The sequence below is a fragment of the Styela clava genome, chromosome 8 (genome assembly GCF_964204865.1).
Source record: "Styela clava chromosome 8, kaStyClav1.hap1.2, whole genome shotgun sequence".
Taxonomy (NCBI): domain Eukaryota; kingdom Metazoa; phylum Chordata; class Ascidiacea; order Stolidobranchia; family Styelidae; genus Styela; species Styela clava.
Window position 1 is genome coordinate 10837347 of NC_135257.1, and position 27058 is coordinate 10864404.

At 33.0% G+C, this 27058-nt stretch overlaps 2 protein-coding genes across 2 annotated transcripts; one reads left to right on the plus strand and one right to left on the minus strand.

Annotated features, from left to right (window-relative positions):
• The first annotated feature begins 5276 nt into the window (after positions 1–5276).
• Positions 5277–11489, plus strand: LOC120346471 (clotting factor G beta subunit-like). Its single transcript, XM_039416219.2, has 10 exons — positions 5277–5485; positions 5786–5956; positions 7380–7523; positions 7797–7835; positions 8043–8185; positions 8581–8666; positions 9148–9304; positions 9796–9901; positions 10638–10789; positions 11146–11489. The coding sequence occupies exons 1-10, from the start codon at positions 5398–5400 to the stop codon at positions 11332–11334; spliced, it is 1275 nt and encodes a 424-aa protein (XP_039272153.2). The 5' UTR covers positions 5277–5397; the 3' UTR covers positions 11335–11489.
• Positions 11490–11628: 139 nt separating this feature from the next.
• LOC120346470 (uncharacterized) lies at positions 11629–18993 on the minus strand. Its single transcript, XM_039416218.2, has 12 exons — positions 18885–18993; positions 18031–18162; positions 17495–17653; positions 16999–17148; positions 15530–15682; positions 15259–15441; positions 14711–14856; positions 14207–14289; positions 13963–14113; positions 13731–13836; positions 12922–13100; positions 11629–12667 (listed from the first exon to the last, which is right to left on the minus strand). The coding sequence occupies exons 1-12, from the start codon at positions 18961–18963 to the stop codon at positions 12473–12475; spliced, it is 1716 nt and encodes a 571-aa protein (XP_039272152.2). The 5' UTR covers positions 18964–18993; the 3' UTR covers positions 11629–12472.
• Positions 18994–27058: the final 8065 nt, after the last annotated feature.

Here is a 27058-nt window from a genome sequence, read left to right on the forward strand (position 1 = left end):
ATTCGTCATCGCTACATGACTTGATACACTCATCATAATATCACTAAAAGCAATCATCTATCCCCCTATCTTCATATTTATCAACAACTAGAATAGGCTACCATTTTTTAAATATACATCATGTCAACCTAGTGGCAATACTGGTAATATGTGCGATAAAAACCTGTAGCTTTGAGATTCAAATCTATTCTGTAAAATTTTTTTGGCAGATTGATGAGTGATGGAGACACATTGGATTGCCTTCATTATCGAGGATACTGGGATAAGTGAACATGAACATATAATAAATATGACTGTATAAAGATATTTCAACAATTTTTATATCCAATAAGAATGTCTTTTCTAGATAATATGTCGTTGGAATAATTTTTCTTACTACCTACAGTTACATTTTTAAATCAGGACTAATAATATGCGAATAAAAAGGGATGTACATATATAGTTAATTTAATATGTAAAATATATCAACTATCTAGTAATAATGAAAGTATAATAAAAATTGACATTGCTCCGCGGTAAACAGTTAGCAATGAGAATTACAGAACCGCACAGTGGGTTCGAATGAATTTCAATTTCCTATGATAGTATATTCAAAAATGTGTATGGTCACATTAAAGCTGGATAACACGAATAAATAAATCGATAATATAAAATGCATTCACTCAAGGTTTATTTAAAATAACCAAACTGCTACTCATCATCATAAGACCATTTTATTATTGAATACATTGCGATGACTAATCCAGGAACATTAACTAATCAATATTAAGCTGATACTAATAAAAAGTCACAAAAAAGCATTCTGGAAAATTAGTTTAATGAGCGATACATATGGATGAATACTGTTAAAACTGTGCTGGAAGATCCTTTACCAAACCTAATCACATTACTGTATATGCTAACATACCCCTTTATATGCCCACCACCCGTAGCACAAAGTTTTTTTTACCTTATTTAATACAGGATCTTATGAATACTCTGTATGTATACAACATATGTTATAAGTGATAACAGTCATCTATGTGGCATCAGTGACCTAATGCTCGTAATTATGTGTTAGTCAGTAGATTACCCAATATGAGCCTGAAAACTTGATCTTGCACCTCTTAATTACACAAGGTATCATATTCATGGCAATAATGAAAAAAAATAATAATGTTAGGTTTATTCAAACCCAGACTCACTACTAATTTCTTCCAATGAATATCATGATTAAAAATCATCCATCTTGGAAGCCGATCTGCCTTGAGGCATAGTAGGTTTCGATTTACCACACGAGCTCATTGTCATCAACGTTACTTTTCTGGTGAAAGTATAAACTCATCACTCACCATATCACCCAATTTAATATAGTTTACGACCAATGGTTTCATCAACCCTACAAAACTGTCCTCGTTGTTACCTCCACTCCCAACTGACAACGCGTAAACAAGAAGGTACATCATGGCAAAACAGCCATACGAAACGGTCATAACTGGATTCAACCGGTTCTATCTGGATTTCTCGCGACACTCGTCCATGAGAAAATTCTTCATAGAAAGATAGAAGAAACTGCGTCATGTTCCTACTTTTCACGCTTCAGCGATCAAGAAACGTGAGAAATTTAGGACCAAGTCACGATTTCATTCAAAAGTGTATTCTTGTTTAACTCCGGCAGTGATTATAATCATCTTCGCAATTTAAAATAGCTATGTTCCATGCGTGGTCAATTGCAAAACTCAGGCTAGCTCAAAATATAATAAAGAGAATAAAGTTTTGCGCATAATCACTCACGTCAATGTAGACTCTTTTTCGCGATAGTCTTGTTTTCTCTCAAACACACGTGTTGGCGGAAAAGGAGATAACTCTTGGGCTGTACAAATACGCATTGGGCAAGTACGATCCATGCATACCAAAGTGACTATTGTGGCCATAAGATGCGAGAGGGCCTCATCGACTTTCTGTCCATTTGATCTGGCCGTCGCAACAGTTGCGTTACCAAAGCCGGAAGACTCAGGGAAATGTATTATAATTTTTTGATTTTGCTCATTTAACTCTTGAATCATTTGACATAGCAGTATGATCAAAGCTTGCGACCATTTATAATATATTTAAAAAACTATTTTTTGGGCATGTATGTGATTGTCAGCTATGATAAAAAAAACCTCAAAAAAATTTTGTCTATTGGGAAAAATCAGAATTAATTGTGTAGCTCTTATCAATGTGACTTGTGGTTCGCAACCTTTTTACCCGGAGGACCAGAACCGCAAACAGAATTTTGAAATGAATGAAATAGCTGCCTCGTTTTGATATACACAAACTAATACGATTTTCGCGTTATAATCCCAGCATCGACAAGCGTAAATAAATTATAAAGAATTGAAAATTATTCCCGCTTTTGTTTTGTGATCTTCCATATTTTTGACCAAACAACGTAAATAAAATATTATCGCCAGGTATAAAGATTAAATTTTTCCATCAGTCGATGACGACTTTTTTACGTGCTATACAGTATATTCAAAGTGACTATATTACGGGTAAGTCAGATAGGAAGTTGAATGGCGCCAATAATGTCAATTTCAAGCGAATTCCTAATCGTAATTTCCTCATTTTGGACATAAATTTTCTGTGATGTTATGTTCTTTTTTCACAATCAAAATGGCTGTTTTGAATGCTTTCCACATGAAAATCTAATATCTCTGTTCACAGTTCGTTAGAATATTTTTGACGTACGGCTGTTTTATCATTTGTGTTTGCAAGAAAAATATGGAATTTAGCGGTACGTTCGAATCAAAACATTGGGTTTTTGAAGATATTCATACTGATTGCCTAGAGAAATTTGCAAACAGATTGGATAAGTAAAAATGGCTTGCAGTCTGATTTTATTTATAGTACTCAACTCAACCACGGATCCTTTCGTGTTGGTGATAGCATGTCTAAAACAAAGCATAAATCGTATTAATCCGACTCAAATCTCTAATCACAACATTAAACGAGAAACAAAAGAAATTTAGAATTATATAGGATTAACCGACGTCCCACTTTTGGCAGAAATACGGTGTAAAAAGGTATCCGGATTCGCAGAACTGTGCCATAACGCTAGAATATTATGGCAGTAACATCAAATAATTTCAAACCACGATCTTTTGTCTGTTCGGACTATCGATAGTAGACATTATACACACTAATTTATATTCTGACTGTTATCCAACGCAATGGGATCCAACAACCCTGACAAAAGAATAAGAACACAAATACCAAAATGTTCCGCGCAAAGGCAAAAAACTACACTGACAGGTGGTTGATACTGGTCTAAATAGATGTCGTGGAGCATAAGGCTTTGGCTTGTTTTCATTGATACTGAAGTCGGCGAAAATAGGAAGTAAAATTTTCGGCGAAAATTTCAGAGGTTTGCATAGATAGACCAATGCTTTTGCTATCACTGTTTTTTTTTATTGGAGTTCTGCACTGGAGCATATTTTGTCAATTTAGAGTCGCAATTTTTATTTGTAACGGAGTTTGGACCCGGTGTCCGAAGTGAAATTTTTTTCCGATTTAAACTTCACGTCTTGAACTGCTGAATACTTTTACGCTACAAGGAAAAGTGATGAAACCACATAATCAAACTTTCGCTACATTCGTACATGGTCAATCATATTATAAATCAACTGCAGAAACAACATGTTGCTTCTATGGAATGTTTTTTGAGTTGGAGAGTCCAAGAAAATGAAAATCTGTTGAGTTTTTTATACGACTTCACTGACATTTAATTACTAATGATGAATGCCTTACCAATGGTTTCCATGGTTTTGAAAACTCACGCCTTTCCCAGTTAGAGCAACGGGAAAAGTCCATTTTCATTGGTATTAGAAAAGCTAAACGTGAATACGGATGCATAAACATGGAGTTGTGTTTTCAGCTTGATGAACATCCAGGTGGATAAATTATATAAAAGCATATCCAAATCGTCATCAATGAGAAGTAAAAATAATGCATGCTTTATATAGTATATTCTTTTTACAATTGATCGTTTACAATATCGTATAAGTATTACTCGTTTATACTGACGGTGATTATTTATCAAATACACATATTCGACGCAAGCTTAGATTTCAAACAAAAAAACAACAACTATGAGGAAATAGTAGTTAATTCACATTAATTTGTTATTTAACCTTGTAACAAACTAAACATCTACATTAAAAAAATTACATTTCTCTAATAACATCCCATGGGTATTATTCCATTATACTGAAGATGATTATTTAGTTTAGTTAATACAGATATCAAGCGAGTGTTAGAAGTCGAATCTACAACATTCGTTTATTGACTGACCAAATACCAGCGTCTAGTTCAATTTTTTCTATCTCAGATTCACATTCACAGGTCCTATCACACTCAACTATATCCCTTGCTTCTTGAAAAAATATGGCATTATTTTAATATATATGCCCTAACATGAACATAACCAATATTAAATTCAATGTTGTACCATTAAATAACATGCATTTGCTTATTTTATGCCACGTGATATATTTTTTAATTGTTTATTCAGTTGAGAACTATATCATAACGTTTTTATTGGAGAATATTATGAAGCACGTATTGTATACCATTTGCCGACTAACAATATAAAAAAGATGTTTTGAAGTACGAGTAATTTGTTTGTTAGTTGATACAATCTAGCATTATATATATTGGTATTCCAGGCGTTGCTAGATTCCAAGCATTATTTTCGAAACTCTGTAATTAATTGACCAACAAATTTCCAGAGCAAACCGTCCTTTTCTGTGTGGCAATCGGTATCAACTTGCACCGGTGTGATGCATCGATAAATTTTTCCCTATAAATACCATCTAAAGTAAAAACAGGTAGCTAATTCGAAGCGTATCCAATCAAAATTATATTTTATAAAAGTTAAGGTTCAAAGAATTGCCCTTTTTTACATTTTTACAATTACATTGATATATTTCGAGACTAGCGTCTGCTTTTATGAGTGGATATGTATTTCCTACAAACAGAACAACTTGTAATATATAATTAAGTACTTTAAATGTACTAACATATAGCATACAACAATAATATATTATTACGAGGAGGCTTTACTAAATACCATATCGTTTATAATAAACAATAACGCGAAAAATTGATAATTGTTGAGTAAGGAAGTAGTCACTTTGTCGCCGACTCTTTGAAACCTATTGTTCTCAAGTTTGACATTCCTTGGGGCGGTCACACAGCTGACTTATTGCGAATTTACAGTTTGGAATGTGTCGAGGGTTTCTCGTAAAATTTCGTTACGCGATTTATTAAATCCTTCTTGAAGGTATGAGAAGTATATATAAGTGAATAACCAGTTCAAACTATCTTCTGTATGAGATCGCCAGTGTTAGTGGTTCGGATAGTATTAGAAAGAAAATGATGCTATATCAAAGATGCTGTTTTTCTTTGCTTTTGTTGGCAAGTTTTGTTAAATTTAACTCGGGAATTGATTGGAGTGTTTCTGGTGAGTGAGAATCTATTGCTTTGAGCGGTACAAGTAGTTTGATTTTTATTTTATTTAAGTGTAAAAACTGTCGCATTCGTAAAGCAAAAGTTAGATTTTAATAATATACAATAAATCTCTCCGAACGTGCATTTGAAAAATACCTCGACTGATTTAGTTTGTTAAATATAGATTATTGGAAAATAATAATAAAAATAATTATTTTATGACAAAATTTATTCGAAAAAAAAAATACTTTCAACTATTTATGACTATGATGAAATGAACGTTACCATAAAAGGTGTGATTTTATTTTAACAGGTTCCAACTCAGACTTGCGGAAAGGTTACTCCGCGGGGGATGATGCTTGTTTGGTGGAGCCTTCTGTCGATTGCTTCACCAAAGGATCTCAAACGGCTGCCAAATATTGCAAAAAAATGGGATGTTATTGGTGCCCCAAAAATACAACAAGTGAACCGTGGTGTGTAACAGGTAATTTATGAGATTCTTTTTGTTTCAGTCCATGAACTAGAGCGAATTGTAGTCTTGTTGGTATTCTACATTTTGTTGGCAAAATATTTACAATTACTGTCATTTTATCACTCAAATTGCCGCTATTGTCAGTTTTCTTGGTGTTGGGTCAATTATTAATTAACGTTTTCACAGTGCGCCCCATTCAGTTTAAATAATTATGGTTTGCACCCACGTGCCGTAAAGTAGGATACTATACTAGAACTAAAGGGAATTGGTATTATATAGAAATATCCAAAAATTTGCTTTGGAAATTGGAACAGTTTTTTATGATCCAACGCCAAGGATTTTTTTGCAGTCAGTGACAATTATACCAGACGTGTATATTCAATCATTATAATTATGTCGTTGTTCCGATTATTCCTGCACGCGGCGTCGCCCAATTAGTGGTTAATTAAATTGTTATATTTACAAATCCATGTACATACTAATTGCTTGTACATTGTCCGTGTTGGTTTATTGTTTTAAAGTTTTCCTTTACTTTCGGCTACTGATTCATTAATCTTATATTTATCTCCCAACGCCAATTATTACAGATTCCATTATTTCTGAAATTCACTGAAAGTGTACATATATTTTGTAGTAATCATTCAATCTTGGTGTAAGGCTTTTTTACAGAGTATAAACAAAGGTAAAATGCATATAAACAATAATACAAATACTATCAATATTTAATCCGGAAAATTTTGAATTATCGCTACGCGCGTCTTTGCATATAAAAATTTTGAGATCAACTATTAAACCATTAGAATTGTATGCTCTCTGAGAGTTGAATACGAAACGGGGATTAAAAATATCCAAATGTTCGCTGTAATAGACATTCGATTTACTTCAAGAGGCCATAGGCTATAATTTCAGGTACGAATAGTACGGGAGTCACTTGGGTATTCCCCGAATTCGTAATAAAACTAAAATAAGGAAAATTGGAATAAAATTATGACCTAACCCTAACCTGGTACACATGCTACGTTCCGGCGTCCGCCATCTTGGTTCACATACTTCGGGCGTACCCAATATAAAGCAAGGTTTGCAGACGCGGTACACACACGAATAAATACACCATCATGCAAACATATACTTCTGACGGAAATCTGCTTGCGTGAGCCTTATATATCGTAGTTTTCAAATATCTGCAACTTAATTTCGATTTCATTCAAAATTATTTTCAAACTTACGTTGTGATTAAAAATGACGTTAATTCTTGCACCCAGCGATTATTACTACTAGACACGTGTGGTATGTGATTTGTTCAAAATTGAAAAAAACAAATAAAAATACATCGTAAAATATATATTATACGAACGGAAAAGCATCAACACCATCATAACACATATACTTACATCTTATAACACATATATTTACAGAATCCATACTTATATTTCAGGGGAAACTGAACGACCGAGAGAATGCCAGATCAAACAGTCGGAAGATTGTTTTGAAACAGGATCACGCGTCACAAAGAAAATGTGTGACAAGAGAAATTGCTTCTGGTGTCCGAATAAAAAAGGAAGGCCGTGGTGTGTAAAAGGTAACAACTGTTAAAAACGGGGACATTTTTCTTACTAATTTTACATCTGTTTCGAGTGGGATATATTTTCTTGCTTCTTCTGAAAGTGTTGTACTTAAATCAAAGGATACGATTATATAAAGAACTAGTAGTTTTCTGTACACTGTTGAATATGACACTAATCTATTATTCACTCATAATATATTTTTACATATATATAATACAGAAACATTGGTCAATAAGCTTTAATACGAATACCAGATTTTTATATTTTACTGAATTGTTTATTTGCAGGACTTTCAACCTCAAATGCAGTGGATACAACAGAATCAGGTCTGGCTATTTTTGTAGCTTTTTTGCTTTAGATATCCACATTGTTATTGCATTGATTTCAAATTAGTGTGAAACTTTTGAGAGAGTTATTTATCATTTTTTTGCTTACTTCTTATGTTAATGTTGTATACACGAGGTATCGGTAGAGAGTAAGTAGAATATCAAATACTAACAAATTGTATTTAATATTTCACAATTTTGCTACAGTGTGTAAGGCCGGATTCGCTCCCAGGTATACCAGTAAGAAGTCTTGTTGTTCGATAAGTCCAGCATATTCCTGTGGTACATTGCCTCCAAAAGCCAGAATACTTGGTGGATACGTAGCAGAGAGAGGCAGCTGGCCTTGGATGGTAAGTAACTACACGGTTACACTCTTGGGTCGTTTTCATGCTATCGAACTACACATGGTACTTCTGTACGCGGAAACAGGAAGCCCCTATATGCGTTGTAATGGTTAAAACTATACATCCTAAATATTGTTTTACAACCAAAGAAATGTAGTAGTACTTTGGTTAGCCATTGGATTAAGCAGGACTTAAAGTCAAGATCTTGGACCTGCGATTTCGACATAGTTGATTAGCCCAATATACTCGCCCTACAAATAAATACGTAAAATCCATGTGTTGTATTGCTCTTGTAATTCAAGTTTACAGCAGATACATAATATATATAAAGCCATAGTACTAGTATCTTCAAGCCAGCTTATGCTAGCTGATAGTATAGTTTTTGTATATTTTATTGACAGATTCATATTGTTCCATATGGTAATGCTGTCTGTGCAGCTGTACTCATCAACAAGGAATACGCTCTCACTGTTGCACACTGTGTTTTGTAAGTATCATATAACAAATAATGAAAGAGTAAAAATAGGAAATTATTATTTATTCGGCAATCTGCACTGAAAACTATAATATTATTTCGTAGCTTTGGTATCCTAACGGGCCTTTGAATGCAGTTCAATTTTCTTCTCAAATCAACATCACATTTCTCAGAATAAAGGCCATGATTACTCAATAGTAAAAATATCAGTCAAAAAATTAATTCTTGACTGTGATGACACTTTCTTACGAGACACATATAATGACTTTTTAGTAAAACACGTACGCAAATCTTTTCCAGATGTTGAATTATTTTTGAGAGATTTGACAAAAGTAGATTTATATTAATTTCATAACCAACCCTTTTCGAAAGCTACAAATTTATATCAATAGGTAGATAAAATAAAACGACACCGTTTTTGTACATTTTTCAACCCGATTGCCTTCTCTATAAAATGACTGAATACGCATCCAATCAAAAGTGTTTCATTTAGCCGATATTCTGCCAAAAGAATGACTATGACTCTAGGACTGAACAATGTTAAAAACCCAGCAACAAAATGGACAACTTGGGCTCAATTGAAAAAAAATATTATTCATCCCGATTTTCGATATTCTCCGCGGCTTGTCCAAGATATCGCTGTCATGCAGGTAAGAAACAAAAATGCAAAATAAGAACCAAAGCTTTAGCATTGTTTACCAGGTTGTTTTAACGAGTCATTCTTATACCGTTACACTAATCTATATATAACTTGCATACTGTATTATTTGATTTGTATAGTTTGTATTCATATGGAATGCATAAAAACGAAGTGTATACAAGTCGTTTCATTTAACAATGCCACCGCATGCTTGTCGTCGTAAATTTTTTTAATTTACTGTATATATATACTTGAATTTAATTTGAACCGGCTATTACAATGTACCACGATTACCCTTTTAAAACTTAAAACTGGCATAGTATAGTCTGAGACTCTGAGTGAAGAAGAAATTTAACCAGACTTGTACCTCTCATTGCAACTCGCTCTTCCCAACTCAGGAAAATAGTAATTAAACCTTATTCAAATATTTAGACGATTTAATTCAAATTATTTTTTATATCTGATTAACACTTTAATAAACATTATTCGTATGTATTTCAGTTCCAAAAACCAATTTCATATTCCAACAACATTCATCCAATCTGCCTACCACACGGAGAGGACCCACCAGTCGGGTCGAAATGTGTTGTTGCTGGATGGGGTTCAAGTAAGCGTTACAATTTGTCATATATAATACACACTTTGGGAAATATTGTATATGGGTATAAGATCTACCCGTGATTTAGAACGAAGTTGTGTGTGTATGATTTTTGACTTGTCCATAATAATTGCCTGTTACTAATTTGCGTAAAGGGTCTGCAGGTGATATGTCTTCAGCCTGTTTGCTGTGTATATAACTGGAAACCAAACAAAGTACAGTGTTGAAACCTCAGTTGTTTCACAATACAATCTCGCTCTTTCCTCTTCTCACCGAACGGGCTGAACAAATTGCCACTAACAGTGCTGTAAACTGTGTACAGATAGCATATGACATGCCCGTTAGATGACTCTACGGAGCAATAGTAGCGTTTAGCAATGAAGACCAAGCAATAATAATTTGCAGGAGTGATGTATTTCTCTCACAAATATATCGAATAAATAAATAACAAACTGCATAAATGACATGTTCGAAGCCTTGACACCTTTTGAAGAGGAACAAGTCTGTATTAACTTCTCTTTATACGCGTTTCGAACTTTGAAAAGATAGGATCCCAGATAAATTCGGTTATGATATTTAATATATATACTGTATCAAAGATCACTCAAACACTTTTAACAGAATTTATACCTACTTAATATTTTAAACTGGATGAAAGTTTGTTTGGCCCCCTGTAATATGCACAATATATCTGATTAAATATAATAGTATATTAATTATCTAAATTCATATTTATATATCAAAGCTGTATTTCGTGGATATGCTTCAAAACGTCTACGAGCAGCTCAAGTTTTTATTTTGGATCCTGAAGTTTGTGCAAAAGCCTACGGACCCACTTTCAATACTGAGAAAATGATCTGTGCTGGACACATGAACGGGAAAGCGGATAGTTGCCAGGTATATAAATATATGTAATCTTGCTGAATTCATAATTTATATTTGAAATATAAGAATAAAAGTTTTTTTTGTCACAGCTGTTAGTAAAAATTAACTGAACATTGTTTAGCATAAATTTACGAGCGTGTTAGAACAAAATGTTATGTAGCATTTTAACATACTCTTCAAATGGAGATTGTAAATATCATCAACATTTTTTTGATTTATCTTACCTAAGAGATGTAAATGTGCTACACTGTAAAAAAAAAAAAAATTAACGCTCTCCATACAAGATACAAAGTTATGTCTGAATGAAAAAATATATCGATCCTTATTCCTAGTATATAGCAATCATGCTAAGTTTTGTTCCGTTGCAGGGTGATAGTGGAGGACCTTTGATGTGTCAAAGATGTTCTTCTTGCCAGTGGTATGTTGCTGGACTTGTTTCATATGGTCGTGGATGCGGGCAGCCAGGCTATCCTGGCATCTACACTCGTGTATCTTATTTTGAAGATTGGTTAAGAGAGAAGGGAGTTATTGAAAATACGAAGAAAATATCTTGTTAACGCCAGTTTTCGTATAATTTATCGTGTAGAACAGAAAATTTGAAAAATACGATTCATATTGTACAAATTTACTGTTTGCAATTTTTAAAAATAAGGGTAGTTTTATTTGTACTGTGATATTTTTATATTGAAATAAAATATTTTAATAAAATTTATATGTATTTTGTACGCATACACAATATTGACGATAAAAACCTAAAAATGTTGCCTAAAACTTCTCAAATTTGGAATATTTGTTAATGATATGTCCCGCGGGAGTGTTTTAGCCGTTCAAAATTTTACAGTTGCATGTATAAAACCTTACCACACAAAAATACGTCAGTTAAATCATATTGTTATTTGAAAACGAAGAACGAAATCGTAACCTCATTGACGTCACTTTGAATGTTCGAATTCTTCTGATTCGATCTTGACAACGATTTTAATATTGAAGACTTGGTAATAACTTAGGATTAGCAGACAAAAAACAACAGCATTGCGTTAATTGAACACTTTATTATTTCATATTTTTACTATTTCATTATGTACACACATGTGTAAATATGAATTGTCCAGGCGTTTGGAGTATTTTCGAAAAATCCTTTTTTGTTGAAATATGAAGAAAAACAGCAAAAATTATTTATAACCAAATTATTCCGGAACCTCATTTAAAAAAGGAATGATCATTTAAAATACAGGCAATCATGTGGAATATAAATAAAATACACCTGAAACCTTTTTTTTCGAACTTTACGAAATTCACAAAATATATCTTCGACCGTTTGATCCAAATCGATAAATACAAATAATATATGTATTCATCGAGAATAAAGTAACACTTTTTATCGCAAAATTCAGCTTCAATAAAGATTTTAAGATCTTTTGCGTTTATTAGTCGACTATTTAGTTGAAAGAATGTAATAGATTCGAAATTTTTATTTAAAAAAATCAAAATTGATATTAATATTATATTTTAAAATAATACGGGCTCAATAAAGTGCATGTAAATAAAATAAAAATAATAAAAGGAAGGTATTGATGACCAAAAGCATTCAGAAATATCGTCCCAACTTATTCTATTGGACAACATCAGAGGGTTGCTAAGACTTGTATCCTGGAAGATCAGGAAGCATAAGTATCCTGGAAGCTCGGAATATTTTTATTTCTTACAACCGCCTGCTTTTGGAAACGATATATGTCGGCTAATCCATCTTTCGAATGATACAATCTTCGTAAACACTGCGGGAGATCCAATTTCGCCACAAGTTCCTTTTGGTCCAAACGATACAATCCCAGCAATGTACCATGCGCATGAATTTCGTCTTTGGCAAAGTAAAGGTCCTCCGCTGTCACCCTAAAAGTACATCATATCGTTTTTGCTACAAGCTGAATTTTATCATCACTCTCAGATGCAAATAGTTAAAGTTACACTGATTTAAAATTGTTATCGAAAAACTATATTCAGCATCTGCATGTGCACTCTAACATATTAGGCAAATTTTATTTTATTTTTGGCTCATTATCTTCGGGATACCAGTAGAATTCATTAGTGAACACGACAAGATAAATTTAGCAATAATAAAATCGGTAGGATATTGAATGCCTTACCTCACAAATGTCGTTGCGTTTAGTTAACATTCCGGCGCATATAAGTCGATTAGAATTCATAACGTAATTTCCTATATCTCTGGTACGTCCGTATCTTTTTCTGCACACATTTATGTCCAAATGATTCAACTGAACTTCCATCAAAGAATTAGCTGGATTTGGAGGACCTTTTGGATCAGCTAAATGTATTCAAATGAAATTTAAATTCATACATTATATGAAAATATAGCACCCCATTCCTGGATCGACTGAACTACGTCAAATTGGTTGTCATTATGCATGTTGCTTAACGCTTGCTTTGTAAGCGATTATTTATAACTCTTGTTGTCACTTGTGTGGCAGATAACCTCACTTGAAACCATACAGATTATTGATTGACGGGTTCATTCGATCCACTGACTAACGCATAAGATTTGCGTACGTGTTTTACTAAAAAGTCATTATATGTGTCTCGTAAGAAAGTGTCATCACAGTCAAGAATTAATTTTCTGACTGATATTTTTACTATTGAGTAATCATGGCCTTTATTCTGAGAAAATGTGATGTTGACGTGAATGACCTTCGATAATCACGTATTTATAACATATAAATTTTAAAGTATTGCGTAAGTTCACAAAAAATATTTTCTGTGAAACATGGTAAATTTATTATTATTAAGCAAACTAGGCATATTAGCACTTACTAAGCATTTTGCGCTGAAAACATTTCGTGAATCACAAATATTATTCACACAATATAGAAATACAGGTTAATATATTAAGCATCATATATAAGTGTATAGCACAGTAAATGGTAAAACTTAAACTTACTTATACCCCAACCAATTGCAATGCAAGGGCTGTCAGCGGGAGGATCTTCGCCATCTGGCAAACATACCGGCTGCACTGAGCTACTGAGTTTCACTTGACTTTTCAACTAAAATGTTGATTGTACAATTAGGCTTAGTGATAAAAGTAATTTGATTCAAAGCTCATATTATGTTAAAACTTTTTAAATAAGAAATCATGGTATGAAGATAAATTTGAATTGTAGATGACATACTTTTATAATGGCAATATCATTCTGCAAGTAATCGTGTCGTGGGTGAACGATAATTTTAGAAGCTTGATGTTTTGAAACATATGGTCGATCCCAAAAATTTGTTCCGAGGCGAATTTCAATCTCATTTAGTTTTGCTGTAACTCGTCCTCTTCTAAAAAGGTTAAAATTAACAGGAATAAGAGGAAATCAAGCAGCAAAACAAAAAAGAAAAGACTAAACTTCAAAAATTACTATTATTACTTACTTTATACAATGGGCTGCTGTGACAATCCACTGTTTGTCAATCAAGGTTCCACCACAAAGCAATCCTTTTATACGTAGTGATACCTACAACAACAAGAGAACAATACTGAAATTTGACTATATGGACGCGAAGATCCGATCACTAACCGCAGCGAAAGTGATGTTGATGGAATAAAAACAGTGTTCACATACAATAAAATAAAGCAGTGAAAATTAGAGAAAATCGAATAGTCAATTAGTTACGGAGAAAATCGTCTTTCCCAACAGCAACAAGCCTAACAACAACAGCAATGAAAAAGGAATAAATATAATTTTGTAAAGTTATGGATATAATGTTTATCGGCAAATGATTGAAATAAAAAAAGTTCAAGTAATAAAACTCATGAATATATCTAATGACAAGAGTAAATTAGGAATTATTGTGATAGTAAAAAATTAAAAATCAATGTAAATAAATAAGCAAGAAATACATTGTTCAAAGCATGAGATTAAATTTTCAATTTACCATCCAAGGCCATTGTTGATTTTTCGAGAAATCCCCATTGATCACACGACCACTTACAAACGATTGCCCGCAATGACCAGACGATGGTCGACTGCAACACCCGCTAGATTTATACCGAGGTACAAGTCCATTCCATGAACATGTTTCTAAGCAAAAAATTGATTGTGAGTGAGTATTGTAAAATCATTAGTAAAAGCGCAATAACAAACCAAACACAGCGTAACAACATGGCGAATTTACATTCAATACGCATTGAACATCATACACGAATTAGTCATACATGATTTTTGCATATAGTTTAGTCTGATCATGCTCAATATTTTTATAATAACAACACCGCAGCAAGTTCACATTTAGTTTTTTTTGAAAAAAAAAAACAGATAAAAATGAATTCAAAAACCTTAAAAAAGTTTAATACCATATATAAAAGTAGAAAGCAAAGTGATAAGGATAAAAGAATACATTTCATACTTGCTAATTTTAGTATGTGTAACTCATAAGCAAAGATAGAATGTCAAATACACAATACTTTTATATTTGTATATTACCTGTCGGACAGTTCTGAATGTTACATTCCTCGAATGTACGTAAGCATTCTGGATTGTTAACGTCAGTGCAACTAGGCTTATCAAATTTAAATCTAGTCCCAGTTCCACACGATCGAGTACATTGACTCCATCCAGCACTGTCAGAACGAACATTGCTTCTGGTTGTTGTCATGGTTGCTGGTGCTGAATACAATTATCGGATATGAATGAAAAAAAAGGAAACAACAATCTATAATTTTGAAGTACTGGTGATTGGGTGGTGATTTTTTACCTTGCTTTTGACATGGACCAATCGCGCAACTTCTGACTTCTTCAAAAAATCCAGGACAAGTTTTAGCCCCTCTGCAACTGCGATATCTGTTCTGTTTTCCTCCGCCACAACTAACGCTACATGGTTGGAATGGTCCCCAAGCCGTCCATTGTCCTAATAAACAACACATAAAACTCTTAGCAAAAAACTTCTGTTGGTAGGTAGAAAGGAAGAGTGAATTTTGTGAAAACAGGAGCGGTATTAAATCCATTTACAAGAAGAGAAAATTTTTTTTTGTTGTGAATAATCAATCAAAGAACAAATATTAGTAGGCTATGATGTCGATTTGAGTTCATTTTCTGAATAAATTTAAATATGTATTAAAGAGCAAAATTCAGATGATTTTTGTTATTGGCTTTGTCAGATGTGAATTATCTATTTTTAGCTATATAATTCCTTGACTTCTTCTTGGTTAATTAGGTTTCCTTGAGACTCAGGTCACACAACGATTTATCTTTATAGTAAAACGGGAATGAATTACAAATCCAATATGTCTATAGTAACGTATGTCTTAGATGTCAGTTATATGTTGTTTTGGCATGGTCTTTTCATGTTGTTGGCCTAATCTGTACTGAAGCAAAAACGAATAAGATACTTACCCCTTATATATGACATTTCACGCAGCAGACGATAAGTGATTTTCATATTTAATGAAATGATATAACATACACATATATAACTTTTACCCCATTAGTGCCTATCTTTAATTGGGCAATTAGTAAGAATTAGTAAGAGTATGTGTTTAGAAGTGATATTCACTTTTATGGGTTCAGGTTTTATTACCTCCAACCTAATGATTTTATCTAATAAGATGTTCAGGCTTTATGAAACCTTCAGTCTGACTTTAGATTAGTTGCATTGGGTTGACCTATTAGTTAGACAATAATTATCACACACTTAAAGACTCGCATGTGATAGGTTAAATTGATTGACAGGCACTGTAATAATGAAACCGGGAACAGATTGACTTTATATTACTATAAGTTATCAATACAACAGGCAAAGTAAAATTGATATAGAATACAAAACTGTGCACAATACAAAACCAAATGTCTGCAATCTGCAAGTAATCATTAACTAAATATAAATCGATTTGAATTATTTCAATTACTCAATCAATGGAGTGATTAATTTATTAGTTCTTCTCAAGTCTGTGACAAAGTTGAACAATTTGAATCAGCATGAAGTTTTTTTATTAATAAGATCCCAAGTGAATCTGAATTAACTGTGTTAATGTGTGGGATTTGTTGGTAACATAAGACAAATAAGATCAGCCAGTAAGCCAGTAAGATCTGCTCTCTACATACTTCAACATTTCAACCACCAAAACGAAACGTTCGACTTCTCTTGATTGATTCTCATATTGATTAAATTTTATTAAGTTTATTTTTGTGATTTCATGCTTATTTCATACGGAAAATCGATCTCACCTCTCTGACATATTCCTCCATAGCAAGCTTTCTGTGAAGTACCGAGTCCAATACAAGTGCCAGGTATCGGACATGTTCTTACTCTATATTTCAGTCCTTGGCCTCCGCATGGTATACTGCAACTTCCATAAGGGCCCCAAGGACCCCATGCTAATGAAGAAATAACATCTCCGTTATATTTCACAACAAATAGTTCCTCAATTTTAAATTTTTTGAAGTGAATAAGTGGCAAAAAAAATTCTATTTTTATTAAATAAAGGGGAAAGGAAGCAGTGGAGTGAGGTAGCGATAAAATGATTATTACTAAAAACTTTGTACCAGAACATGACGTCGACGGGCGTTGTTCTTAAATACAATGCCCTTGTAAGAAATATCGTTGTAAATTTTCAACATCGTGCCTACTTTGGAATTTTTTTCTATTCTAGTCCGCCTTTTCAGAATCAATATTAACAAAAATATTAAAAAGTTACTCAGATAAACTAAAATCACCAAATACCTGAAGGACATTTCTTCTCTGTATTACACCTTTTATTAGAAACACTTGATCCAGAACATCCGTTCAACGAATTGCATATTCGAGTTCTTGTCTGCACACCACGACCACCGCAGGTGACACTACACAGTGAAAATGCCGTCCATTCACTCCATCCCATAGCTTTTTAAAAAACAAAAAAATGGCCGATAGAAAAAAGACAATAAAAATGTTTCAATAATTTGTGATAAAAAAATTATAGTTTTATTTACTCTTACTTACTAAGTCGGAAATTTCAAGTTTTTACATTGAAATTTTATAGTAAAACTACTGATCACTTCGTTTCAAAATATACGTTTTCCATTGCGTTGCTCAGTCAGATAGTACAAATTTATACATTGTATTTGCTGAATGTACGAACATGATACTGGAAACAGGTCGCCGAACACTGATATTTATAAGCTACCTTTAAACAAGATAACAAATCCCTCATAACTACTAAAAGAAACCAAAATAAGTATACCTCCCATAACTACTAAAAGATACCAAAATAAGTATACCTCCTTGATCTAGTATAACATCGCTGCATCCACTGCATGTTGCCCTACAAGACTTTTCAACATATTTGCATAAGCGTCGTTGATGATATACTTGACAGATTTGTAGTGGATATCTATCGTGGCATAATTGACCTGCAAAATAGCCAAAATACTTTCAATTTATGTGATGAACTTTGCTTGACATTTTTTGTTTCGAAGAATAATTACGTATATTTGAGTCGGTTTTGTAATTGGAAGGAATATTTTTAGGAAAGGAGCATTTTGTTAGAAATAGAGTTTCAAATTATTAAATTTGTGGAAAAAAATCGCATATACATTAAAAACGACACGGTGTTGCATTTGTGGATTTGGCTCAAGTTCAGAATTTAAAAATTAATCTTCCTTACAACTTTGCGGCAGACAGAAAGTTTAAAAGTGTAATAAAAATTGCATGATTTTCGAAAGAATTCGAAACGATATACTATATGTATCAAAATTTTTTTATATCTTTCGTCAATTCAGAAAATAGTCATGTATTTGTCAAGTTTTCATCAGAGAGCATGACAGAAAATATTTATTTTTTAAAACATAGTTCCACGTAAAGCTTAAAACATTGTATATGGTCACGAGGTAAACTTAATTCGTCTTTTCTGTTCGTATTTACAATAAACGCCGCTTTAGATGCAGATAGGTGCAGATAACGTACCTCTTATTTTTATACTACTTCATCTAAAACACCAACGCACACTTATACCCAACACCGTGTATATTCAGTGCGAGACGTATAAAGATAGATGGTGCCGTAGAGCAACATCTTCATTTTAGTTCCTGATTATTAGAGTTTGCTTGGTTAAACAGGAAAATAATAAACCAACCTTGAACCTGGTGAATTTGAGAAACAATCACAATTGCAAGAATACCAACTATAAATCCGTTATCCAAAATCTTGAACATATTTACGATAGTATATTGAATCTAAAAACACGTAAGTTTTAAGCAAATCCCAAACACCAATTCTACAAACCGACGCGGGTTATAATCTATAAAGAGTTAATTTTTGCAACATCTATAGTAAGTTTAGCACTTAATATCAATCAGCAAGTCAAAATAAAACATTTTTCCTACAGATATCCTGAGGAGTTCTATTTTCTGCTTGTAGCTTATTATACGATTTTATCAGGTGAAATTACGGTGAATCAAACTATACGGAGAAGTATTGTCCATCTGGCGTATATACGAGTATGTAACAAACGCTGTAACAAAAATGAAGAAATGATATCGTTTCAAAGTGGAATGGACTATAAGTAGAGACCAGGATATTCGGGACCAGGGCAATTAATTGTGCCATATATCATGCTTTATCATCTTATATGTTGGATGGCTTCCGTAATGAACTAAAATAATTGTTATGTCACGATCTGAAAGGTTGATTTATAACATAGAAAATTAGTGACTTCCTTTCAAATTGTTCTGACGGACAGACATATTGCTATAAAAAGGTTTTTTTACTCGAAAACTTGACAGCCATATATTAACCCCTTGATTTCTCAGGTAATTTTAAATGTAGTTGAAGAATGCAGAAAATGAGATTTTAATTACAACAGAGAATATCGTCACGCTAATAACCGAAATGCGTAAGTCATTTTTGGCAGTTTTGAGAAAAACGTAAAAAACTTCCTAATGATATTGTTATGCCATTCAGAGTCAATAATTTGCCACGGTTCAATTTTTTGATCGTAGCCGGATTTAAGTTAATTTGTATGACGCAGTTAAGTGACGTCATAATGGCGCACTGTGACTTAGGCAGAAATGTGTCTATGACTTGGGGACATACGCAATTTTGCATATGCACTATATGCACCAGTCCTGAAAACTAAACATTCCAAAAACGAATGTAATTCTCAGTATCTACAATGTCTAATCCCCAAAATAGCTAATCAGTTTTAATTACATTATTTTTTATGTTTAAAAATATATATTTCATTAATATATATAACACGTTCTGCACACCCACCACAATAAGACTAAGATTAAATATAAAGAATAAAACAGCAATGCACCCAATATAAAAGCCAACCAAGGTGAATTGGACTCGGACAGTGAATATCACAAGTGCACGTCTTCCTATACTGTAGTAAAAATTCAAATTAATACGCGCTAAGCTAGAATCCGAGATGCAAAAACTCGAAAATACTTCGCCGAGGTTATTTTGCTTTTGTGACGTCACAATACTCCTGCGGTAACAATGATAATTTATTATGACGAAACAATTGCACAAATGTACATGTCATTCTAAATCTCCATTTTTATGAGTTTCGGAATTCTTAAAATAAAATCTGAGTTAACAGACAGGTGCGCAGCATTACATAAATACCTATTTTATGAAAAACTCAAAATCGCCAAAAATGACTTACGCCATTCGGTTATTAGCGTGACGATATGTCAAAATTTGTAAACTTTGAATTATGTGTCTGCTTTTTTAATATATTCGGTCTCGCGTTATTTCTGATCGTAAGTGTTAGTCTAAAAATATGGGATATAAATCATAATAGGAGAATATGTCATATCCTGGTGAATCCGACCGATGACAGCGTTTATGAGCGTGCAGGAAGCTGAAATTGCATTAAGTCTGCCAGAGTATTGCCATCCTTCATCGACTGCCATCGCCTGTTCCTTAAAACTTTACTGATTCAATCCAGACAAAAGTCCCATTTTGACAAGTATAATTTTTCCGCGTGGTCGCATTAATCTATTCCGTTGCTGCCAATGGGAAGGAAATAATGAATCACATTCGCCATACAGTATTGCGTTGCGCTCAACATCATTCTACACCAAGATGTCGCAGAACTACCCATCACATCGATCACACAACTATTTTATTCCCGCTAATCCGAAGATCAATTTTCGCCTGAAATGTCGTCAAGGCCATTCAATGCAAATTTGAAAATTAAACGGTTCTCAGAAATTAGTCTGTTGACTGGCGTACTTTACATTGCAAATTAGCATTAGCCAAAGACGATCAGTAACGCTGTTTTTATATTGTATGTTACTTCTTGTGATTCGAGCATGATTTCATGTTATTTATTTTATTAATGGCCCAATCGTAACCTTTTGCGTATTACAGACGTGCTTAACTTTCGTTTTCTATTTTAGATTAGTATACTGTTGAGTAATTTAGGCCGCCAACATCGACATTCACCATATGACGCACCATTCAACAGTTACGTAACTCAAACCTCCAATGTGATACATTTTTTGTATGATGTATTACGTTGTGATATCGATGTATCATCAGTGAAATGTTTTCAACATTATTTTTCGGTACTTTTGTAAGGGTGGTTCAAAAAAAGAAACGAAACCTTACTTGAAAAAGCATTTTCGCATGAATATTAAAATAGTTGATAAATCTATGAAAACGTATTTTTCATTTTGAAAATGCTATTTTGCATATATTTCATTTCTGCTTTATAAAATGATAAGCTGGAAAATAGGTTGATAACCACAACTATATATAAAAAAAGATTTTAATGCTGAAATTTTTGACAACAACATAATATCCACATTCCTTTCGATGAATATATAAATGTATGGTACTAAAGTCTCTGCCAATCGTTGGTTCAGTTTGATTAGTACGTGTTAACAATAAAGGGCATTCAGTCTTTCAGTGAATTTAGAAAATACGTTTGGAAATCATAATAGCGGCAACGCTAAAAACAATTGATACTGCTACAAGTTGCTGCACCATTGCATCATCTTATAATATCTGACATCTGAATGACATATCCGAACTTCCGTTTCAACTTTTTGAATGTGATATTATTAGTTCAATTTACGTGTAGTTTCTCGTATTCATAACATGATTGGAGCATCAAAATATCTGTCGACTTTGTGACGCAGTTACTTCGCTGTTTCTCCGTCCCGTATATTTTGATGTCTGAACGTCAAATCAGAACTTCCGCTTAAATGAGATATTATCAGTCCAAATTTTAAGAACTTTTGTCGGTGTTTAGTTTTTAGGGGGAACTATCGGAAGAAATTCGAGTTTGACTCATCTTCCTGGATCATGTATCATCGCAATTGCAATTTCCTGTGTGGAAAGAGCACTTTTTTGGCATTTACAGTTAAAAATTATGATGCCTTCAATTGCTTTCATTGTAAGTTTCGGCATTCGTAGTGTTGACAGACATGACATGTACATAAATTACGCTGTAGGTATATATAAAAATCGCATTGTGTATTTGTTGCCATGTTCGATATGACTAAAACCGGACCGAAGTACGAATTAAATAAGTGGTTATCGCCCACTCAGTTAATTGTAGTTTGTAGTACAAAGGAATTAATATGTATATTTTCTCCTTAGGCTGAATGAGAACGCTCCTTAAGTTCCGGTCGCAGTAACACATTAGTTATCTTAATTGTGTAGCGTTGGATACGGCACTTGGAATAATGTTACAAATATCCACTTAAAACAGACGATTAAAATACAGGAGAAAGTCGATAACGTTTCGCTATTATTCTAACCGACTCGCGGTAACATTTTAATTTTTTTTTTTTAATTTTTTTATTATAATTTGACCCAAATAATACCCGTTTCCGACATCTAATCACTTTTAGGTTTTATTAATTCGAATATTACACACATTACGTAGTATAGCTATTTAATGATATTTCCAATTACATAATGATATATGTGATTTTGTTTCTTTTGGGTTCAAAATTTTTTGTGTTTTACTTCATGAGGACAGAAAGCCTCAAAATACGACCTATAGAGTGGTGGGAGTTTCAAATTTTATGCTTTCATCTACAATTCAGGGGTCGGCCAGCTACGGCCCGCGGAACAATATAATCCGGCCCGCGACGCTTCGTATTGTATTGACGATTATATTTTTTACGTAACAGAATTTGTTTTGAAACACTAAATTGTATTATAACCTAACAAGTATATAATTCACAATCACTCGTTTAATGAGCCTATAATTGATTATAATTTGCGAATGGCAACAGAACGTAAAAGAGTTGATGCTGAGTGCAAATGGTTTAATGGCGCAGAAAATATTCAAATGTCTTTGCGGGCTGCTTGAAATTTAACTAAAATCTGTATGAAAAAATGTGATTCTTGGCCATTTCCTCGGTTTTTAACTTTCTAAAAATATGTGCGACCCGCTAATGACTTGCAACCTTTAATTTTGGCTTGCGAACGACGAAAGTTTGCCCACCCCTGATCTACATGCAAAAATCTCAAAAACATAAGATAAAATGAATTCAACGCCAGTTATTATATAAAAATCTTGCAAAAACGCAACATGATAAAAGCAATCTGAGATGATTTTAAACAATATCAAAACGAAAGTAGATGACAAACAAGTTCACAAAACAAAATATTGACAAGCGTCTCAATTTTAATTTGCTATGGACAGATTCTGTAATTTCACTAATCGATAGCAGTTATTGCCACCCAATTCTGATATTCAAATGGTATTAGATCGCAGCTGTAGTTTCAGCCATTAATATCAGACAAACCGTTTCCCAAATGGTCTCGGTGTGATTGATACAGCCATAAGAATCTGTTTACTCATAGCTTCAAATGAAAACAACCATAAAAAGGAATTAGCTTGGGCCATTTATTCACGTTTCAAGATAATTAGGGCGAAAAGTTAGTTTTTCATTCATATTTGTAATTTTCTTTTCTAATGATTACCACCACCAACGGCGCATGAGAGATACGGATGCATGTAGTTGTATACCATTGTTCATTTGTATTCAGTATCTTATTTAAAATTTTTATGGTTATGGAAACAGCAATTAATCTATCTCGAAAAAAAAGTTGTATTATAAAATGTTTGCAACATTTTGTTTCTGTATATGTTTAAATGGCATTACTATTTATCTGAAATCATAATTACGCATGCTCATTACTTCTATTTATTAGCATTAATATTGTCATGAACTTTTTTTATCGATCCAAATTCTACAAAATTCGCAAATATTCCATTGTTTTAGAATCAACAAAGTGAAGCAAATACTAAATAATTTTCTGGCAAACCTGTTTGTGTGATTTGCGACGATGAATCGGTCTTTTTACTAATATGATGTCATTGTCTGTAATTCAGGTTTTGCGACAAATTTTCTTTGCGTGCCCAACATTTTCGCATATACTATACAATTGGTTTTATTAGCGATCAGGTGACAGACAAAATTTTCAGAAAGTCTATTTTAGGTAGTGTAGCGAAATATTTACGTTTTAATGACATGAATAATACCTTCCATTGCTCAATTTAATCACATACTGAAGTCATGTGACCATTTAAAATAATATATATGCGTGAGAATCATGAATAAATTAACTGCGTACAACTTGTAACACGCGATATAAGGTTTTAAAAATCTATTCTAGTTACCTTACATGAACTCAATATAGTACTTGTTTATGAAATTATACAATTTTCAATACATTTGTTCATGCTGACACGAACACAATTATCTTCCTAGCAACCTTGGCTTTTTAACAGCAAAAAATCAAATTATATTGAGCAGACTTTGCGAGCGACCCCATCTTATTTAACAGTTTATTTATTTTTTCTTTAATTAGATAATATATCTCAAAATATCCATTATTCATATTCTGTTCTGTCACGGTTGTATGTAAAACTATTTTAGGTGTGAGTTATTATTACAATTCTGGTATTTTAGTAGTACATTCTAGTATTTTTAGAAACATTTTTTTGGTGTTAAAAAGTTTTGAAAAGTCTCTGTTTTTATCTGCTAGATTATTGGTTTTCAACCTTTTTGATTGAGCAGAATCCAAATGCAACATTCCAGGCTCGAGAAACCCCCGCACAATAGTTTAATTGTCTGAATTGTATAAACTATAGATATATATATATATATATAAATACAAACCTAATACTGGTAAAATAAAATTATCGTTAAACAACAGTGGCAGACCTAATAAATATTTGATTATATTTAAATATAATACAAACTCTCGTTTTTTAATGTAAAGTTGGAGAACCCCTGGACTGTATTGTCGGAACCCTATGAGGTGCGGCGGAACCGCGTTTGAAAACCACTGTTCTGGATAAGTTCATGAGATTGGTTTATTAGGCTCGAACTAGGTTGTGCTGATTCCACGTTTAACATACTTATTGACGTTTAAAATGAAAGAAAATGAAAGTCCGCGTTAACTAGTGATTGTAGCCCATGTTTTTGATTACTCTTCCGTGATAACTATAAAACTCCGACCTTATCTTCTGTACTTTGCGTGCGTTCAATAATAAAAGGAAATTTTACTCGGTGTTCAATAATAGGTTAAGTCCAAACAAATAATGGTCCCTATGCTTATTGCCAAAATCTGCTTAATTACAAATTTTTTAATAATAGCTTGTTGTTATGATAATTAAATTTATACTCGAGGATGTAATTTTTATCGTTAATGTGATTGACATTTAAGTGGGAACGCCCTGCTATATGAAAGGATAAGTCGTGCTTTTAATAAAATTATATATTTTGTTAGATTAATTTACTAAAATAAAGTTATATGACAAACATTCATACATGTTTCATTCAAAAAGGTCAAAATAAAATTGTAAATTAAAAAAAATGTGCTACTTGGAAAACTCTGCTCGATGAAGTAAACTCATTGGCCTTTGGTACCTTCCTTCAGGCATAAATATTCTATTAAATTGATTTTTGGTGGCTTCTAAATACAAACCTACCACAAAACACTTTGTTTAAAAAAATTAGCCAACTTTTATCATTGTTAGTCTTGCGGTCAAAAAGTTTCATCGCAAATTTTCCTCGAAGTTTTTCGCAACAAGAGAGGTCACGAGTGATAAACGAGAGAGCGATGCAAAATTAATGATATAATGGTATGCAATCTGTCACAGTGGAATATATTCACGACTTCGCCTGACCACCAAAAAGCAACCAACGCAAACGCAGAACCGCGACAAGGTGCACAAGTTATGATTTTGATGACGCCATCGCGCACAAAAAAAAAACGAATCCCACAGAGGCCACAAGAAGAAAATCGATTATTTATAACAACAAAAGGAAAAATGCCATCAAGAACAATAACATAATAACAAAACGATCCATGGGTCCATTTGGTGTCCAATAACAAAATAGTTGAGCAAATCATCGATGTGGCCATGGAAAACTCAGTATTTACCGGTATAATAACCATGTTTATTGCTTCTTATAATTAATGCGTTTGCTTTTAATTGCATTGTTCACTTCGTACTTAATCTAAGAAGAAATTCGTAGGCAACAGTCCCGTCTGTAAAATTTACGGCTTGTTAAAAAAACACCAGTGTCTAAATGTCGGAATTCACCGACTAACAATCCCACAAAACTAGTTATCTCAACTTAAACATAGACAATCTTTATGTAATTACGTATTGCTTTAAAGGCCATATGAAACGAGACAATTGGAAAAACCAAGGAAGCAATGCTTAAATATATGACCACGAAAGCCAAAACGACGTAGTACCAAATATTTTACAGTACCGGTAGTCGAAACCACGACATGAAATTCTCATTTTGATGACGCCATTACACAATACTTCGAAGTTAGAAACGAATCCCAAAATGCTCACAGATGTTTTTAAAATAAATAAAAGTAATAAATAGTCTTTTACTGTCAACAACAGGCTCCAATCACCAAAAATAAAGCATTTGCTCATTTTTTTGAAACAATAACATATTCATAATACGATCCACAGGCCCAGTTCGTGTTCAATAAGCAAAAACCATTCAACTGTAATGCAGAGAAAAAAGTCTACCTTTGGGCTGAGAAATTCCCGACCGGATCCCGTCGAATCAAATTTGGATCGACTTGAAATTAAAAAATGTAAAAACAGTTTTCCCATACGCATAAGCTAACATTACCTATGCATAATGAACCAACTAATATTATATGAGGATGAAGAACAACAACATTTTCAAAAAAATAAAACATACTTTGTTTATAATGGTTTCGTGGTTAGCGTGTACTCTTATATTCACGTTTTGGTGTTGTTGTTTGAGACTCGCAATTTTTATGTATAAA

What these genes read in the sequence shown, in the direction of transcription:
- LOC120346470 (XM_039416218.2), bottom strand. Translation starts at nt 18,963, where the DNA reads ATGTTCAAGATTTTGGATAACGGATTTATAGTTGGTATTCTTGCAATT. An exon ending in TCAAATTCACCAGGTTCAAG is followed by an intron (nt 18,163 to 18,884) that starts GTTGGTTTATTA and finishes GCTATTTTGCAG; the next exon opens with GTCAATTATGCCACGATAGA. An exon ending in TGCAATTGGTTGGGGTATAA is followed by an intron (nt 13,101 to 13,730) that starts GTAAGTTTAAGT and finishes GAATACATTTAG; the next exon opens with CTGATCCAAAAGGTCCTCCA.
- LOC120346471 (XM_039416219.2), top strand. Translation starts at nt 5,398, where the DNA reads ATGATGCTATATCAAAGATGCTGTTTTTCTTTGCTTTTGTTGGCAAGT. An exon ending in AAGGCCGTGGTGTGTAAAAG is followed by an intron (nt 7,524 to 7,796) that starts GTAACAACTGTT and finishes GTTTATTTGCAG; the next exon opens with GACTTTCAACCTCAAATGCA. An exon ending in GAGGCAGCTGGCCTTGGATG is followed by an intron (nt 8,186 to 8,580) that starts GTAAGTAACTAC and finishes TTTTATTGACAG; the next exon opens with ATTCATATTGTTCCATATGG.